General features: G+C 39.8%; 1 protein-coding gene across 1 annotated transcript; it reads right to left on the bottom strand.

Moving 5' to 3' along the window:
- Window positions 1-3,951: 3,951 nt before the first annotated feature.
- On the bottom strand, window positions 3,952-18,212 carry LOC130580821 (opsin-5-like). Its single transcript, XM_057378573.1, is given in 7 exon segments — window positions 3,952-4,265; window positions 5,523-5,758; window positions 7,918-8,252; window positions 10,625-10,795; window positions 15,035-15,154; window positions 17,902-18,068; window positions 18,070-18,212. Coding segments are annotated over 7 exon segments (1,236 nt in total). The 3' UTR covers window positions 3,952-4,201.
- Between the last annotated feature and the right edge of the window lie 1,084 nt (window positions 18,213-19,296).

The raw sequence follows: 19,296 nt of genomic DNA, 5'->3' as shown, positions 1-19,296 counted from the left end.
TGATTAAAAAATGCCAGAGCAGCTTTCCTGAGGGATGCAGACTTATCTGTCTGAAAGTTCCCTGGGGGGAAGAAGAGGTAGAAACACAAACATAAAATGGCTAATGTAGAATTGCAGGATAAATAASTGCCTGGTCATTTAGCAGCTATTCAGATTTATTCTCAGGACCAAGATCACCCTGCACAGCGGAGGTGGGACAACCTCCAAAAGATATTGTCAGCCAAGAGAAAAGTTCCACCAAGGAATCCAATCCACTATCATTGTGCCTGTCATTCATTAATCATACTCTCTTTGTATGAAGCCACATCAATTTTCTCTTTCCCTTTCAATGTCACAAAGCCAAAAATCTTCTGCTATCGGCAGTCTTGTGCTCTAGGTGATAAATATTTTTAACAATCACATGTAGGGTTGGGTACTTTTCATTTTTGTCACAGCACTAGRAACAAAATTTGCTACAGCTGCATTCACCTGCATGGACAAATGCTCTCTACTCCCTGCCAAAAGCTCACAAAAATAACTTACATTTTTAGTACTTTATTCTTTTCACTTCTTCTGCCATAAGAGTTTGCTTAATTCTCCTATTTCAAGAGTATCTTCAGGCATTTTAAATCTTGATACTTCTTCATTGTCAACAGATTTCCAAGTCTGCAGAAGAAGGTTTTATAGTCGTTCTTCATCTATGACTGAAAATGACAAATAAATTCCATATCCACATGTTTTGCATAATTTCACCATCACTCCAAAATACAGTGTTGCTCTCATTACTTTCTTACTCTCAATCTTACTGTCCAGGTCAGCTCATTATCTAAGTGGAGTCTTAGCCTGTGTCAATTATTTCTTTCAAGTCATGGAYAGTGAATTCAAATGGAATTTGGCTTCTTGGCAGCTGAGTCTGAATGCACACAAAGGTTACATGATAAAAGATTCTCATTTATAGCTATTTTTTTCTTGATGGCACTGTTTTCATTGAAAAACATTTAGTTTCATGTTTATACATAAAGAGAGAAAATTTCTTAATATAACAAGAAGGATGAAATATTGAAAATGCAATRAAGAAATCTTCCTTCAGAGTTGTATTCCTCACTCATTCATCACACTGAGAAGGTTGGTGCTTTGACAAAGCCCAGATAAAAAAAATAGCAAAAGTTTGAAACTTGTAAAACATTTAGAAGATTTCTAGAACAGCAAAGTGAGAAATTCACTGCYTTTGATGAGCTCAGACTAAGGTTAYATATCTCAGTTTGGTATAATAATCTATTATCAGCCTCAACATATAGAGAGGAAGAAACTCTGTCCTGAGCATCAGTGGCAAAGCATCTTTAGAACTATCTGGCTACAACCTTCAAACCAATTCAAAGCTGACCTTGAAAATTCAAATCCATATTAAGACCCCTCATTCATCCACCACTGTGATCCCAAACAGAGCACAWTTTTTATCAGCTGCTTTATATACAGGTGAACAAAGAAAGTGCTCCAGTTCTCTTTTATCATTGAATCCAATGAGATCCATTTGCTCTCAGGTTCAGGTTCTGCATTTAAATTWAGTGCTGCACACTGGAATGTGCATGTCCTGCTTGAATCAGGGAAACAGCTCAGCATATCTTGTCTCTAAATCCTGCAMAAGTTGGAGTCCTAAAGTTTCTTATCGAGCAAGATACTGTTCAGTAGTGGCAAAACTGAGTTTTCAGAAAAAAATAATTAGGGCACTGAATAAAAAATACATGTTTATCATTATCCTGGAACTTTATATTTAGTGTTTACTAAAGCTCTCTAAAGTGGGATCCAAAAATGTAATACACTCCTTAAAAATATAAAATTCAGCCCTACCACAAGGGTGTATCCACGTCTGGGATGACCCAGCAGCAATTCCGAGTAATTACATAATTTTAACAAATGAAGAGAAAATTCAGCTCCCAATTTAAACTGGAGGAAGGGTTCATGCACAAATTGTGAGTTGATTTACCCCTAAATCTGACCAGACTACTGGTCTGCAATTCCTGCAATTTTACCAACAGTGTTGTTACTCCAGCTAATCTCATTTTTAGGGCCACTGTACATCTGATCTACATCGCACCTTAGTTATAACAAACACCTCACATACAAAAAAAAGTTTGCCTGGATGAGGAAAAACATAAGAGCTGCAGGAAAATTGAGGGAAGGTTGTTAATGGCTTCRTAACCAAATCTGCAAATATTGTAAAAGATGCCTTCTGCTCTGGATCACTTCATGGACACAATTTGCAACCATAGAAAATATGTTTGTCTTGTGGTGAAATATCTGTAGAAATGAAAGAATTCGACTTCTGGGGGAAAATTATCACAAAACAATGTATAGGTAACATGGAAATCTTTGTACCTCTGCAAGTTCTCTTCSTATTTATTCAAACTTGTTTTGCTAAAGCATTGCAGAGGAGGAAACAATACTTTCCTCTACCCAGCTTAGGAAATTCAGTGAAATTCTGCTTCTGCTACGTGGTCTGAATATCATTTGAGAAAAGAGCAACTGCAGAATAGGAGTGCTGGGACATGCCAACAACATCAGATTAAACTTTTATGATATTATTGTATAAACCAACATTAACATCACCACGGATCAGCTACAAAAAGAGTTCAGTTCAGCGTGGCAGGGAATGTTAAACACAATTCTGAAATAACATTAGGATAAATTAATGTTAAACAGGAAATATTAAACAGGAAAGTAATTGAAACTCTTTCAGAAATGCTTTCTTTCCTTAAAGGGACAATTCAGAAGAAAGCTTTGCCCTTTTAACTTTCTTTCTTTTTAACAGTCGGCAGAAACCTGTGTGGGAGACTCTTTGATTTCCAATTAACTTATTTTTCATAGAATCATATCCTTCTGGAAGAAATTACATAGAAACATCAAAATCATTAATTTATTCATTAAAAATCTGCTTATACTGAAATGCTAATTTCTGATCTGTAGTGATTCTTCTACGTTAAGGTAAATCCAAAAAAGAAAAAGGAGATAATAGGAATAATTATGGCTCTTATCCAGCACAACTATTTCAGCTGCCTTACTGTGCAGGTCATTTCAAGGCACATTGTTTTCCTATTGAGTGCATTAGAAGCTTATAGAACTTCATTCTCCTAAATAGTTAGCAATCCTCATCCTTTCAGGACTTAGTGTTTAAAAATTACCCTGTAGCTGTACTTTGGAAAGACTCCTCTGTCACCAGTGCTGTGACCCTTGTCACAAATGCACCAGTTTTGAGCCTGATTTCATGGTTTGGATTGAGGAAGATTTTGCCATTTTATATCTCATGAAGTGATCTCATAGAGAATTGTGATGAGTCAAATACAAGGTGAAAAAWTCAGTTATCAGTCAAGAAGTCAAATCTTTCTGCTTATTGCCATCATATTTCATTGTAATTTTGGTCAGAGAATGGTAAAAATGTATAAAATACTGGTTTCCTCAGTTTGGCTTGGGCTGACTTCATTTAGGTTCTGCTTTTTTATTACAAAGTCATCCATAATCCTAAATGAATCTGCAGTTTGAGCAAGAGACCTTTCCTCTGCCATTCACAACTAAGGATTTGTTCTTTTTTGTCTCAAAAAGTGTATGAGTGTGGTACTTCAGACGTTGCCTTGACTAAAACCAAAATATTTCTGAATACTGAAGGGCTGAAGTCAAAGTGGGTTTAAAACAGCTTGTAGCCTCATGATGGGAGAAATGCTCACCAGAGAAATACCACCAGTTAATGTTTCCCCATTGAGTAATTCAGAGCCCTGATAAGTGAAGCTCCAACTCAGATTTATCCTCTAAGGAATCCTTTCTCTCATGTTCCAGTTCTCCAGTSACTGCAGCAGGAATTTAGGGAGATTATCTTTGGTAAACTAAAAATGGCCTTTATGAATACTTTCCTTCCCCTGAGGGAAAATATCATCCAAACTATCATTTCTGTTAGTGCTAGAAAGAACCAAAAAAATGGCATTTTAAAGCATCTGAAGTGAAGGAAAATTTTTAGTAAAAACAAATTTTCTGTTTCTTCTTCCTCTGAGTACWTATTTGCCCAACTCTAACACGCTATTTTGGTCAGGACAGAAAGAACTGTACATTGTACACAGGAACAGGGAGTAAAATAAACCTGTCACCATGTTTTAATTGATTTACAGAAAGAGGAAATTGTGCCAGTAAGGTTGTTTGCCATCAGGTTTCCATTTGCTGCATGTGAGAAGAGTCCTCACGCTTCCAGTTGGGTTTCGTCCATCGCCGCTGAGTCCCTGGGTGCAGATAGGGTGTATGTCCTGGGGGGAGAGGGTACAGTGGTCACTTTGTTCATACCAAGTTGGATTTCAAGGATTTTAAGTTCCTGCTTCTGTAAAGGGATTCCTCCAGATCATTCTGTTCACTGCCCTGGCCTGGGGAAGCCAACTTGTATTCAGGGTGAAACCTCCTTCATAGGTTAAACACAAATCCGCTGAATTTGCATCCCATTTCACTAAAACTGCAGAAGGGATTTCAGAAAACTATGAATTCAACACCTCAGACATTTACAACATTTATAAACTCTGTATGTTCTGAAGATGAATTTGAGTGCAAGATTATGGAGCAATCTGCTATGAGAGGCTGTGGAAGCTCAAGATTGACTCACTCTCTGAGCAACACACCAAAAAATGTTGGAATTGGTAAGGGAATAATATGAATTATAGAATGGTCCCTAATGCTTCTATCGAGGCACATATGTTTTAGGCCTTCAAAGTGAATTATTTTAGTTCTATTTTTTCACAGTCATTTGTGTGTGGTATGGGGTTTGTGGCCTTYGTGTCAGTCTGCACTCTCAGATTTATACCCATCACTATCTTTGTTCAATCATAGAAGTCAGGGACTTGTCTGACACAATGCAGAACTGGAAACACTTTCCCTCCAAGTGCATAATTAGTGTTTTCAGGAACTCCACAGGTGTTCAGCACGAATTTTGCCTGAAGGTTGCAAATATATATATTTAAAAAAAAAAAAAAAAACAAAAACGAGATTTTCTTATGAGACTATTGCACTTTGATTTTTCTGGTTTGAGGTGTCTTTTGGAGTGATTGGTACTGATTGGGTGGTTAAGGATCCATTCTCTCTCCCTGCTGATTCTGTGGCTGAAAGGCTAGTATTAACTGGTTAATTATGGAAGGAATTAACACAATTCTCTTCTGTTTGCTTCACTGTCAATAGAGGTCATCAACACCTTCTGGAGGAAACCCATATGATGACGTGAAAGACAAGGATCAGGAAGACAGGATGATCCAAAACCCACTAAAACTAATAGGACTTTTCTCTCAATTCCATCAATGGAGTTGCAGCTAAATCGAAAAACCAGACTGTCTCCTTGCTTCTCTTTATACACCTACAGTCACTTTAACAATTCCCACAGCAAGAAAAATCCCAAATCAAAATGGTCATGGTCAAAGCCAAGAAATARGATTAATGAGCTGTGATTCTTGGTAGGCCTTAGTTTGGTACTTTTTGGAACATCGTGTTCCTGAAGGGATTCTTCTTCTCAAAGAAGAATTTACCTTGATTTCTTCAAAGAGCTCTTGGCCTTCAGCCCTCCTGAGCGGCAGCAGCCAAACTTGCAGTCGATGACCTGGTAAATGATGGGGTTGTACATGGCTGCTGACTTGGCCAGCAGCGTTGGGACCACTGAGAACTGGATGGGGACCGAATCGGGCCGTCCAAAGGCTGACCAGACCGASACCACGGCGTAAGGGATCCAGGCAATGAGGAACCCTGCGCAGATCAACATTGCCACCTTGTGAGAGGAGAAAAGAGACAGCCAGGTTCATCCAGAGGAGTCAGACATGGCAGCACAGCACAGAGCAGGGCAGAATGCAGAGCAATTGCAATGCACTGAATGGAAAAGCAAAATSTTAACTTGCTTTTTCATATGAATTTACAAATTGAACAAAATCTGCCTCTTTATCTGCTGCCTGCATTTCTYTTGCCTGGCACAGCACAGTTAATGAAGCTGCTATCAGGCCTTTAAAAATGCAATAAAGTCTGGCTAAATATGTGGAAACTAAATGAGATTTCAGAAAATAATAATACTATGATATTGAATTCCAATTATTTAGGGAGAAGATTCTTTTTGAAACACAAAATCTCTTTTTTAGGATAATACGAAGATAATAGCAGAGCTGCAAAAGTTCCTGAAAAAAGATCTTATGAAAATTGGGAATTTAATTGAGAGTGGGAATGCTAGTATAATGTCTATATTTCTTTCTCCTACCCCATATCATGGATTTRCACTCCATTAGAATGTGTAGATWCTTTRAAAAGCAAATTTATGTTAAATATTTTACTTCTSATAAATGAGTTCCTGGTAAATTAGTAAATTACTTCCTTATAATGTGAGGAAATGTAACCATAAGAAATTTCAGTATAAATATCAAAGCAAAACAGTTTGAGGCCAACATTTGTGATTTGTACACTTTACCTGAACTGGCCTGYCTGCACTCAGTCACAGCCTGATATCATTTCAGTGATGCCATAATACATCCTGAAAAACATCTGCCTTTATACTGCTGCCATTGACAGATTATTGCTGTATCCAGACTGATGGCAGCCCATGTGCACTCATTTGGAATAAGGCAATTAGCAGGATTAGATTACAAAAAAAAATGAAAAAAATCACCAGAAAGCACAGGGGGTTTGGACATTGCATAACATTTTCTGTAGTGTGTTCTTTTTGTTTTCTGTCACTGAAGGAACAGTGCAGGTGAGCCAAGGATCTCAAATGCAGCCTGTTTGATATAAATTGTRCTGTGGAGTCAAATGGGCTATTAGGGAGACTCATTTTCCATAATTATATTTATCCTAACATTATGTTCTCCAGTGTAGACTCAAGGCAGGGAAGGGGGGGAAATTACTGATGTTGCTACTCAGACCACATTGAAGTTTTACATGATCCTTTCAATATGGAAAAAAAAATCTGCAACCTCAAATCAAAACTTTTCATTGCCCTTCAAAAAAAATCTGTTGAATAACCACAAAAAAAAAAAGTAACAATTTGACAATTTGAAATATCCTTTTGAAAGGCAAGGGCAGTTGTACCAACTGCACTGGCAGCATMGTCTGTGCAGCCAAGATTTTCAGGTGTGTTTAGACATCATGTCCCTTATTGTGTATGTTATATAACTTTCAGTTCAACTCACAAAAATTGTAATAAAATTTGATCAGCCCAGAAAACTTGCTGTTTGTCTCACTCTTGGCATGGCTTGCGGAGGCTGGTGAATCTTTTACAGATAAGGAATCTGATTTTGTTCAACACAAGCCTTTGTTTTGTGAGATTTCCTGGCACAATAACCAGTATCAAGGATCCTGGCTGTCACCATTGCCARAGAGAAAATAGATTCAATCAGAAAGGGAAAACAGGATATGGTCTGAGATGGAAAATTAATTTTAGCACTTCAGTGCATTTTTTCAGYAGTTCATGGCTGAGCCTAACTGATAAATTGTTTGCATTAAAACAATTGCAGTGTCACAAGACTGGGTTTGGTTTATATCTCCATTAACAGAGGAAGTAAAATGTCTGAAAGTTTTATTTCCCTACTACAATAATCCGCTCTCTATCTGTTTTCTCTTATAATTCCTATGCACATTGAGCACCTTAAATTAGATTTTACAACTGTTTCTGAAAGTAAAGGGTTTTTTATGGTGGGGAGCAGGGCCAMAGGGAGGTGATATGACTTGTAAGGTCACACAGGAAAGCTGTGGCAGAGCTTCTGAGTGAATCAGATCTCAGGGACTCGAGTGCCCTAATCACAGAATTACGTTTCACCTCTTTTTTTTACCCAATCTTGACAGTAACAGAGGAGAAAGTTGTAAAAACCACCTTCACAATATTGTATTATTGTCTCCAAACCTGCTTTTATGACCCAACAGCAAACGGATGTAAATGCTCCTACTCACCTTGGTCAGCTTCATTTCAAGTATGTGGCTGTTCTGAATCCTGGTGTCRTAGTGAGCCACTTCTTTGGTGGATGATTTGACTTTCAGGATGATTTTGACGTAGGAAAACACAATCACAGCMGTTGGGAACAGGAGGCAGAAGAAAAGGATGCTCAGGACAAAAACCTGTCCGGCCACTGAAGCCTGAGCCAGCCACCAGTCCAGAGTGCAGGAGGTCCCAAAGGGCTCGGGGGCGTAGCTGCCCACCCCAGCAAAAGGCACCGTAGCCCAGAACGTGGCRTAGGCCCAGATTATTGCCAGGCAGATGAACGCGTGATGTCTCTTGAGCCAGGTACCTGGAAGGAAATTCAAGAGTGACAAGTTCATGTTTAGATGTGTTTGGCATGATGGAAATGTTCACGTCACRGGGAMGTGTCCAAGGCCAGGCTGGGTGGGGCTGTGAGCAGTGAGGTCCAGGGGAAGCTGTCCCCGTGGGGACTTTGGAACTGGATGGTCTTTAAGRTCCCTTCCAAMACAAACMATTCTGKGATTCTGTGAAATATGAATTTTCTTGGCTGTTTGATAACTCTGTCATGTTCATCTTGGCTCTTTCCAGGTGTCCACAGTGACCCTGAGGTCACGTTGTACCCATGAAGACAAAGGCACCCTCCCCACCTGTCCTTATTTCAGATCTTTGCTTTAAGTTGTGATGATTTACAACTGAGAAAAGTCCAGACTAAAATAATCCAAACAACCAGTCCCCTGCTGTGGGAATTGCATCCTGYTATTTCAATTCTTTAATGTAATTCAGGTTATTTCATATTCTTTCTCTCTATATTACCTGATTAAAAATCAAACTCAGCAACTGAAAGACAAGGCTTTAAAAAAGAAATAAGATATCTAGGACCTAATTTTATTTTGTCATTCTTGTCCACTACAGAAAAYCGCCAGGTGTGTCCTGTCAGAAGTATCTGTAATAAGTGTTTTCATGGATCCTTGCCCCTTTTTTTTCAATTAAATGCCAATAGAATTCCTGGAGATCAGAATATTATCTCTCTGCTCATCTTGCACACAGCTCTATTCATCTGGAAAAAAGTTTCAGTTTGCAGGGTTCCCATCATCATCTACCTATTCAACATATAGGACTCAGGACTAAGAAATTTAAGTTTTTAATTTTTGCAGAAACTTGGAATATGRTATTATAACATCTCCTTCTATCTTGGAACCTTCAGCCTGTTTGCAATCCTTGATTCACAGGGGAGTTTTCACTCATGTCACACTAACATTAAGGAGATTTCTTCAGGGCTTCAGAGAGACTTAAAACAAARCCAAAGAAACACCTGTAATTTGGATGTGTCTATCATCCCTTCCCAGCWGGTTTTACATTTCCAGATCACTGGAAGGAAAACGAGCACTCCCTAACAAATGAGAAYACATCACATATGATGGCTGAGAGACAGAAAGGTGGTTGGTTTAATTCAGGAGTGGAAAACCAAAGCAACAATAGCATAAGTGATAAAAAAAGAAACATTATTTAACCACTTAGACTGAGCATGATAAATGTTTGTTTATTGCTCTCCATCATTTTATATAGACCACCATGATCAGAGCCCTTCAGAGTAAAGGTTTGGAAGGGTTTTCTCTCCTGTGAACTGAGATGTCATGTTAAACACCACAGCTGGTGGCATGAATGCAGCCAGCCATGAAACGTTCACTTCAGATCACCAAAGCTGTGAAAAATTGTCAATGATTTGGGTTACCACTGAATTATTTTGATAAGGCTTCTATAGAAAGAACTGAAACATGACTTAATRTTATTGGTGTGTCTAAACTCAGATAAAGATACCTCCCCTGCACTTCCATTTAGGGAAAAGGCACAGACACACCAGGATCTRTGAGATCCTTAGCACAAGAGTACCACAGCTTTTATCTGCTTGCACAGACTGGATTGCTTACACTTCCCAGCTGCAAACGTTTGTTGTAATTTAACAATTGATATTATATGTCATCATAAAGGAATCCGTTGTGTCACTCAAGTCACATGGGCAAGGTGTTTCTTACTTTTAAAGTCACCTTGAGCATTCCCTGTAATTGGATGGGAATTTAAGCAGAACATATTTAATGTCTAAACTGTGACAATATCATTYAACTGCAAAAAATAGAGCATATAATACATTATATTCCAGAGGTACAAGATATTGATGGATATGGTGGTAACACCTTGTTCTGCTAAATTCATTTCATCCTCTCAGGTTCCATTTCCATATTTGAGAGAAGATTTCACAGTATAACTTACTGCCCTTCCAAATCTTTTAGGTGTTTTAAATAGCTTGCCACACACCTCGGAGGAATTTAGGCATCTGATAATGAATATTTCCATGTGTTGTTCCATAAGACTGCAATATGTGCAATACTTGCATCTGTTAATGCTAACAGGCCTTGATAGACTCAAAGTGATTTATCTRTGAGGGGTTACAAAAACTCATGGCTTAAGCAGACAGCAGAGAGACAGCAGTGAAGATGTTTTGTCCAGCAAAATTAATTTAATTTGGATTACTTTAATCATGCAAAGAGGTTTCTCTCATCTGTGTAYTCCTCTCTATATTTCAGAAAATCATTCCGAAGAGCTTAATTATGGTTTCAGACTAGTAAACTATAGCACTCAGTATAGTTTCTCTGGAGTCACAGATAATGCAGTTGTCTATATAAAGATATATATTTGTCTTACCATAGGACAAGTGGCAGATTTTTAGGTACCTGTCCAGGCTGACAGCTGTCATGGTGATCAGGCTCCCACAGCCAAAGAAGAAGCCAGCCCATCCRTACCAGCGGCAGCCGATCCACCCAAACATCCAGCGGTGGCAAAAGAAGGAGATGATGCTGAAGGGTTTGCCTACAACTTCAAAAGGAGAAGAGAATGTCAGCCTGCTGATAAAATCCATCTGTGAGAAAATCTCCTTTTAGCAGAAAAACAAACCCTCTCCTTTGCACAAAACTACTACCAGGATCACAGAATCACACAATCACCAGGATTGGAGGAGACCCTGAAGATCTTTGAGTCCAACCCATGCCCCAGCACCTCAACTAAACCACGGCACCAAGTGCCACATCCATCTTTGTCCAAACACATCCAGGGATGGTGACTCCACCACCTCCCCGGGCAAACCATTCCAGTACTTTATCACTMTTTCCATAAAAAACTTTTTCCTAATATCTAGAGTAAAAGTGCTCTGCATTGTGGAGAAAGGGTTTCAGGCACAGAAGATGTGATTTTAARGTGAAGAAGGGTAAATTTAGATGAGATATTAGRAATAAAATCTTTACTGTGGGGGTGGTGAGGCACTGTCATGGATTGCCCAAAGGAGATGTGGATGYTCCATCTCTGSAAGTGTCCAAGGCCAGGTTGGACAGGACTTGGAGCAACCTGKTCAGCTGGAAGGTGTCYCTGCCCATRGCAGGGGGTTGGAATGAGATGSKCWTTAAGGTCCYTTCCAMYYCAAAGCAYTCTGTGATTCCATGACCTGTGTGCCCTCCATGCCCAGGACTGACCCTAAGGCAGCGATCCCACAGCCCCAGTGATGCAGTGGGGATGGAAAAGTGCTTTACTACAGACCACAGGAACCAGGGGTAAAAAACACCCTGGAACCGACCATGGGCAGGCTCTTCCTGAACTGAAAACTTCAGAGTAGGTGTTAAATCCACATGTCAGAAGAGGAACAGGATGGGTGATGGTGACTCTGAGTTTGGAGCAGGCACAGATCTGCTTAACCCACACCCCTACAGCCAACAGAGCCTCTTCTAGCACACAATAAAGAAATTTGCCTTCAAAAAGGACTTTTGCAAAGTCAAGGCCCAGCAGTAGGATACATAGTGAGGTGAAGTGTTAGGTGGGAAGGAGAGATATGGATTTGAGCTGCAGAAGTTCAAGCCCACACCACTGCAGCTCCTCTCCACACCACACATTTCTTGAGTGCCTCCTAGCAAGTCACCTGGACACAAAAACCAAAACATTCAAAATTTCCCCAAATAGATGGGAAATGAGTAACTATTTTTAAGGATCTCTCTTCAGTGGCACTTTAGCTCCCTCCTCCACGTGTAAGAGTGCTATATTATGGGAGAAGTGAAGTCAGGTCAAATGTTTTTCCATTCTCACCTTAAAGCAGGTTTACATTACTCATATTCTTTTTAAGCATTGTGACAAAGTTTGAAAATTRTAATTTTCTAGCTGGAAATCTCAGTTTTCTCCCAATTATTGCCTTTTTCTTGGTCATAATTTAGGCAAACAAAAACAAAATCAACTTTAATGGAACCAAAACCTCAAAAAATTATAATCTAGGAGCACATTTTCCAAATCCTTCAGTTTCAGTTACCAGCCTCATCTTAAGTTCTCCCAAGCCTGAATATTCCAACTGCAACATTCAAACAACATTAAATATTGAATTCCATGTTCCTGTGACTGTATTCCTTCCTGCACAGGAGCAGCCAGAGTACCTGAAGGATTTGAAAAATCTCAGCAGCCCTGAGCCCTAAGTCCCTGGCTGAACCACAATGTCTGTAATGTCATAGGAGATCAGTGAATTTGTTTATGAAGAGGGCAAAAATGATCTTGTAAATTGTAATTCCCACTAGGTAACTTATTCATAGAAGCTAACACAAAAAATCTTTATTTTGTTGAAGTGATCTGTAGGATAATATTTTGGATTGTTCCCAAAAACATTCTGTTTCATATCAAGCTAATGCAAAATCTAGAATTCTGCTTTCATTCTTAACAGAAAATAAAAACATTTCTACCGAAACCAAATCTTGCAGAGAATTACCTTTGTTCCATCTTCTATGCCAAAAGCATCAGGATTAAAAACCTTTTAAAATAAGATATATTTTTAAACAAGGGATTTTTGCATTAGTTTCCTTCAGCCTAAGCCTGCAAGGAAAGTTCTGCCTGAACCTGCAGGTCGTGCTCAGGTCGATCATTCTCAAAGGAGAATAAACACACTTTTAATTATTCCATCAAAAGCTGACCTTAGTGAWTAAGGTTTCAAGGAAAACATTAAATATGGCAAGGTCTAAACTATGTGCTAGCAGTCAGCAACTTTAGTCATACAAACAGCTTTAAAGGCGCACACATTTCTCTGCACAAAATCAAATTTCTCTTCAGCAGCAGGACTCAGCACAGTCAGTGCAAAATGAACCTGAACAAAGCTTTCAGCAAGGGGCTGGTGCCACCCCGTGGAAATCTGCAGAAATTCGKTTCGTTATGGAACTCGTTTATTCAACAAGGTGTTGAGACAAGTGAGTGAAATATGAAGATTTTGGAAAAAAAAATCCTATCTTCAATCAGTCCAGCAGAGAAGACACAACGCATTTCTTAAGATATCACCTTCTATTAATTAAAAAAAAAAAATTAAAAAAAAAAAAAAAAAAAAAAAAGGGAGAAAACCCATGCATGGCTATGCCAATGATTATTTTTAATTCCAAAATTCAAAATTTAAACACAGAGATAGATTGAGATTCCTCGTGGAAGAAAGCAAGGTGACCAAGTGGTGTGCTGGTGTTAGACCTTAACAGAGAAATTAGCAGCCCTCACACCTAGAAATGTCAAAACAACCTGCAATTTGAATGGTTGGGACATACAGTTTTTATGGTTGGGAGATACCTGTTGAAATTCATCAAATCGTAGAATCACAGAATATTTTGGATTGGAAGAGATCTTAAAGACCTTCTCATTCCACCCTCTGCCATGGAAAGGGATGCTTTACACTACCCCAGGTTGATCCAAGCCCATCCAACCTGGCCTTGGACACTTCCAGGGATGGGGCATCCACAGCTTCTTCTATTTTGAAACATGAAGCTGAGGAAATTCTCCTGAAACACTCCCTCTCACTAGAGTGACTCTCAGAGGAGTCAAACAGGAGCCTTATAAAACAGATTCTTAAAACACAAAGAAAAAGGGAGCATCACAGAAGAGGAAAAAGCCAGTCTGAGTTTTTTTCCCTTAACTTCTGAATGTTGTGAGATGAAAATACTGTCTCCATGGCAGAAACAAAGAAATCACTAGGGTTTCTCTGTGTGCTAGCTGTGATGTTTATACCAATATCTTCCTTCTACTGAATTAGAATTTCCTTCAGAAATCCATGGTTATGGACCAAAACCACTGGAATTTGCAGGGATGAGGAGYTCCTCAGCCTTGAACTCTAACAAGTGTCAGTCTGGGGAGCCTGGGAGCCATCATTGTATATTGTGCAGGGATATTTTGGGTGTTTAGATGAGGGCAAAAGCATCTGACAGAGACAAGGGTGGGAAAAGGGTGCTCTGGAGCTGAGGACAGAGGTGCCAGTGCACCCAGCACACTGGGGACAGATGGCTCTGGATGCATGGGAATATAATTCCATTTATATGGCACTGAAGAGATTCAATGGCCAGCTGGGTCCTGATCCCCACTGAGCTTGTGCCAGCCAAAATAACCTTTTTAAAAAGACTTCTAGCCCTTTTCCTCTATTCCCCCAGTCTCATGCCAAGAGCAAAAACAACCATCTCTGCAACTCTGGATAAACCTCTCCAAAGCTGCCTCCTGCCGTGCCAGGACATCCAGATTGTGGGATTGAAATAAAAATCCTTCAGTTGGCTGTTGTTGCTCATACACTATAGATTAACACAAATGYTTACTTTTTCTGATCCAAAGACAAAGGAGAACATTCACTAGAGAGAAAAACATTAGATGGGGTGATGGCCGCTGGCAATTTCCAATTATTTTCGAGTCACTTGAATCCTTTCTATTGCACCTACGACTAGAAAACATARTTTTCTACACCTGTAATACCAAGATATTTTCTGGTTATTGTGCCAGGGTGTACATGGAAGCTGCCTTTGGAGACCTGCCCAGATTGGGGTGAGCAGGAGCTTTGCCTGTTTGATAAAATCAACCCAAATTTTTCCTCTGTACTGTTCATTTCTTCCCATCGAGTCATTCGGGAATGTTGTTTTCCATCCTCCTCTGTTATTTACATGTAAATAATAGAGCAGAAATATCAGTAGCAAAAGGGATTTGGGGGTTCCATGACTTGCAGAGGGATGTCTCCTGCTGCTGCCAGACAGAATGGTGAGATAGTAACAGCGAGAAAAAACAAGAACATGAAATTACCTGAAATGCCCAGATCACACACTGCTAAATTAACAGTCATTATCTCTGCAGGTCTCAGCTTCTTTTTTCGCTTTGAGGACATGAAAATAACATACCCATTTCCCAGGGTTGAGAGAATCCCTGAAATAATGGAAAACAGAACAACATTAAATGAGAATCCTCCTCAAAAACATCAATATTCCATCTTCCTGGTGAAAACCCCTGATATTCTCAGCCTGACCCTGTGATCCTAAGGCTGGGCATTCTCCCCTGAAACGGGATCAGCTCATTGTGATTGTGCAGCTCGTAGAGACATGGGCTGCAGACATAGCCCTCCCACAGAAAATGCTGTTCTCCCTCTGCAGCAGGGCACTGAGCCTGCACAGCCATCGATGTGGGATTCCTCACCACAGGAATCCCAGAATCCCAGAATCCCAGAATCCCTCTGCTCTGACCAACCCAGTTTTCATTCAAACACTTACACAGCCACAAGAATGAAACTCAGCTCTCTGTAATCACAGGGACCACAATCTGACCAACCTCAACTGTATTAAATCAGTATTTAAATGGGTATTTTATTATTTACTCAAGTCCATCAAAGGAATGATCCCATTGTAGAGTGTCTTGTCCTCACAAAATCAAGAAACTCAACCTGGGATCATCCATGAGGCAGAGAGAGAAATGGTTCCCAGAGACTAAAACCAGATTATTTATCAAGAAATATCAGTGACTGTGGAACCAAAAGTTTACCAAACTCAGAGAGAAATRCTTTGATTTTGAATTTTTCAGTATTAAATGTGATACTTAGTGGAAACTCTTTTTATTTTTACATTGACAATATTGCTTCCTATATTATTTCTAAAAATAAACAGAAGGACGGAAGTTGGTTTATTATTGATCTTAGGTTTTCTCATAAAATTTGATTTACCCTTGGTGAATTAAATTTTGATAACAATCTACTCTCAAAGATCTGCAAATTTAATCTGAATTATAAGCAGATARAGATATTTATATGAATAATTTTCTTCCTTGCAGCTGAGTGAGCAAATCTCAATGCTGTGAGCATTTTTCATATATTTTAATCCTTTTCCCTCTTAATGCCATTTTCCTCTCCAGTGATATTTAGGATAACTTGAGTGCCAGCATTCAGTTTGAAATACCTTTTGAAAGCATTTGACATTTTCCTGAATCTTTTTCAACTCACTGGCAGTCCAGAGAGACATCTCTATCAGCCAAGCAGCTCTGAAGTTGCCAAGTTTCTCTGAAGCAACTGTTCATTATTAATATCAATGTTTCAGAGAGCCCCAGCCCCGTGACCTCCTAATTCCATGGCTGGAAGGGGCCCATCCATAATTTGTGTTGCCTTTTGTCTAAGCCTGCATCTGACTATTGCTTATTTCAATTTTTTTTTAACTCCTTGGTGATCAAAACTTTATCATCTCCTTAGATGAGGCATCTAATGCTCCATTTCTCCTGCAATTACATTTCTTTTCCAGCAGTCAGATGAAGTTCTTTCTGGAGCAAGGTGCCAGCTCTGGTGAGAGGAGAAAAATGCTCTTCAGTTATAAAATAAAGGCTCTTTTCCAGGAGAACTGTCCACAGCTCTATTATATTCATATAAATAAAGAGCCAAGGATGTGATAACGAAAAAAGTGACACCTGCAGAGAGAGAGCCAGGCTGAGACACACAACCTGCAGCGAGAGGGGATGATGTTCACTGCGCCAGCTGAAGAATAAACTCCCATTTCTCCAACCTGACAGCACTGCTAAACCATCAGACAAAAAATAATTTATTTTAAAAGCTAGTTCAGGATTTTGTTTTCAATTAAGCTGTTTCATAAGAGGCTGAGGAAGCGTGCAGCAGCAGTTTGCAAATCAATAGTGATTTGCCAAGGGGTTTCAGAGGAGCTGACAGCCAGCAGGTCCCAGCTCTGTCACCCTGCCCAATGTGCAGTGAATCAATCATGGCAGTGATGAAAAAGCTGCTGGGGCAAGTAACAAAGACAAAAGAATTGGATTCTTACAACGATGTGCATAGTCTGATCATTTTATTCCTGGACAATTAAAAAGCTACACATGGGAATTCAGGACAAAAGATCATGCACTCTCACAGAATTTATCATAGATAAGTAAGGCTCCTGATTTTCTTCAAAAAACAAAACAAAACAAAAAAAAATTTATTTTTTTGTTTCAAACTGCAGTGAGCAAAATTCATCTGTACAACCAGACCCTGCAGAGTTTCCTGATAAGATCCAGCTTTGGTCACTCACAGTTTARCTTCTTCCCCCTTTTTGAAAGAAATTTTAAATTCTCTTGCACCTTACAAAGCTCAAGTGCAAAAGGATGCACAACAGCACTCCTGGCTTCTCCTTTCCTGGCTTCCCACCTCCTGTTTCCCTCTCCCTGCTGTCAGGATGCCAATCTCAGGAGGGGCCACAATTTCTTGGAAGGGATCTGSAGAGGAGTAGGGAAGTTCAGTGGCAGAGGGTGACAGACTCAGTCTGAACTGTGAGTTAAAATAAAAAAAAACACAGACATGGAATCATAAAGTCATTAAGGCTGGAAAAGAGCTCCAAGGTGATCAAGTCCAGCTGTTGACTGAGCACAACCATGCCCACCAAACCATACCATAAAGTGCCACATCTTGGAAGAACCCTTCCAAGGATGATGATTTCACCACTTTCCTGCAGCAGCAAGGTCTGTTGCCATTAATTATTTACACCTTATTTCTAACATATTCTTTCCCCTCCRTCCCAGATTTTTCTTTCTAGTACAAAAAAAAATATGTAATTACACATGGAATGAACAGCAGTTTCTGCCTCCTCTTTGTGAGCTGCAAGGATGCAGTGGCACAGGYTTATCTCAAAGACCAATTATAAAATCATTACCAATTATTGTCAAATAAAAACCAGCTACGATATCTGCTTCTCTAGAAAGCTTTGATGCAAACGGGTCTTCCTTTTGGAGATAGTGTGGGATGTGTTCTTCCTGGGAGGAATTGTTGTGATCCGATGCCATCCCACTCATGTCCAGTTGAGCAACTGAAAAACAAAAGAACAGAGTTTACAATAGATCACATCTGCTGTTAGGAAACGTAAAGATATTTTTGTTCATACACAGRATGCATATTCCCATCTTCAGTTCTGCTCTGGCACTTCCCAGGGCGTTTCAGGATACAATTCAAAGCTGCATAAAGCATCCTGCCATGATTTAGTTCACGATTTACTTTACCCAAGAACATCATTATTCACATGGCACCACAATATGAAAAAGGCATCAGGCTGTTGGAGGGGGTCAAAAGGAGCCACGAGGGTGGTGAGGGGTCTGGAGGGGRAGCTTTGTGAGGATCAGCTGGGATCACTTGATCTGCTCAGCCTGGAGAAGAGGGTAAAGGGTGACATGATTGGGATCTTCAATATCCTCATGAAGGGAAGAGGAGGGGCAGGGGCTKCTCTCTTCATTCCCATAACCAGGGTCAGGACTCAAAGAAAGCTGGAGCTGAGTCTGTACTGCCTGTCTTTATCGACACACAGGGCTCTCACAATGCCAAGGAACTGGGAATTACYAGCAAGACAGTCCCAGAATTCCTTTGTATCCTGAGGGGCACTGTGTCTGCAATGGCAGCTCTGCAAATTTYACAGATAAGTGAAAAATCACACCCATAAATTCTCCTTAGGGTTCTTTAGGTGTTGTGTTCCAATGCAAACAACTTCTCATGGCCACAGTTATAAACAACGACTGGTTGTTGGAATGGCAAAGCAGCAGGAATATTAAATAATAGACTCATCTRGGAAGGCTTGTTGAGATTTCTTTCCATTTTCTTCTGTGTGGAAATGGGTTTTTGAGGGTCAAATGTGCAAATATAAATTAAATGAACCCTGATATGGGAAAATGGGAATCTGGCAGACACCCATGAAAATTATCCCTGCGGGACGACTGAGGAAGTAAAGAGAGGAACTCCTGCACAAGACAAAAACATTTCTGCCCTGTTCGAAACCACCCAGCCAGGAGCTATTGAGGGCATTCAGACACCCAAATTCCTCTTGCCAATGTTTGGTGGGGCAGGAGTGGCACTCAAGAACTTAGCACTCGATTCAGGGCTTCCATAACTTTTCCTGTGGGATCTGGGGCTGGCTGTGAAGCTCTAAATTTTTCCCCTCAAAAGTTTAACTTAGAGGGAGACTAAATTAGAAGAAAACAATGTTTCATTATTTTACCCATTTGCTCTCTCTTCTGCACCTTGAAGACAGACAGTCTTGTCAATAACAGAACCTATATGGGAA

This window comes from Malurus melanocephalus, unplaced genomic scaffold (assembly GCF_030028575.1).
Source record: "Malurus melanocephalus ecotype Western Australia unplaced genomic scaffold, MMel_1.1 scaffold_363, whole genome shotgun sequence".
Classification (NCBI taxonomy): domain Eukaryota; kingdom Metazoa; phylum Chordata; class Aves; order Passeriformes; family Maluridae; genus Malurus; species Malurus melanocephalus.
The sequence above is the reverse complement of the archived record's forward strand: the minus strand, read 5'-3'. Positions and strand labels throughout refer to the sequence as shown.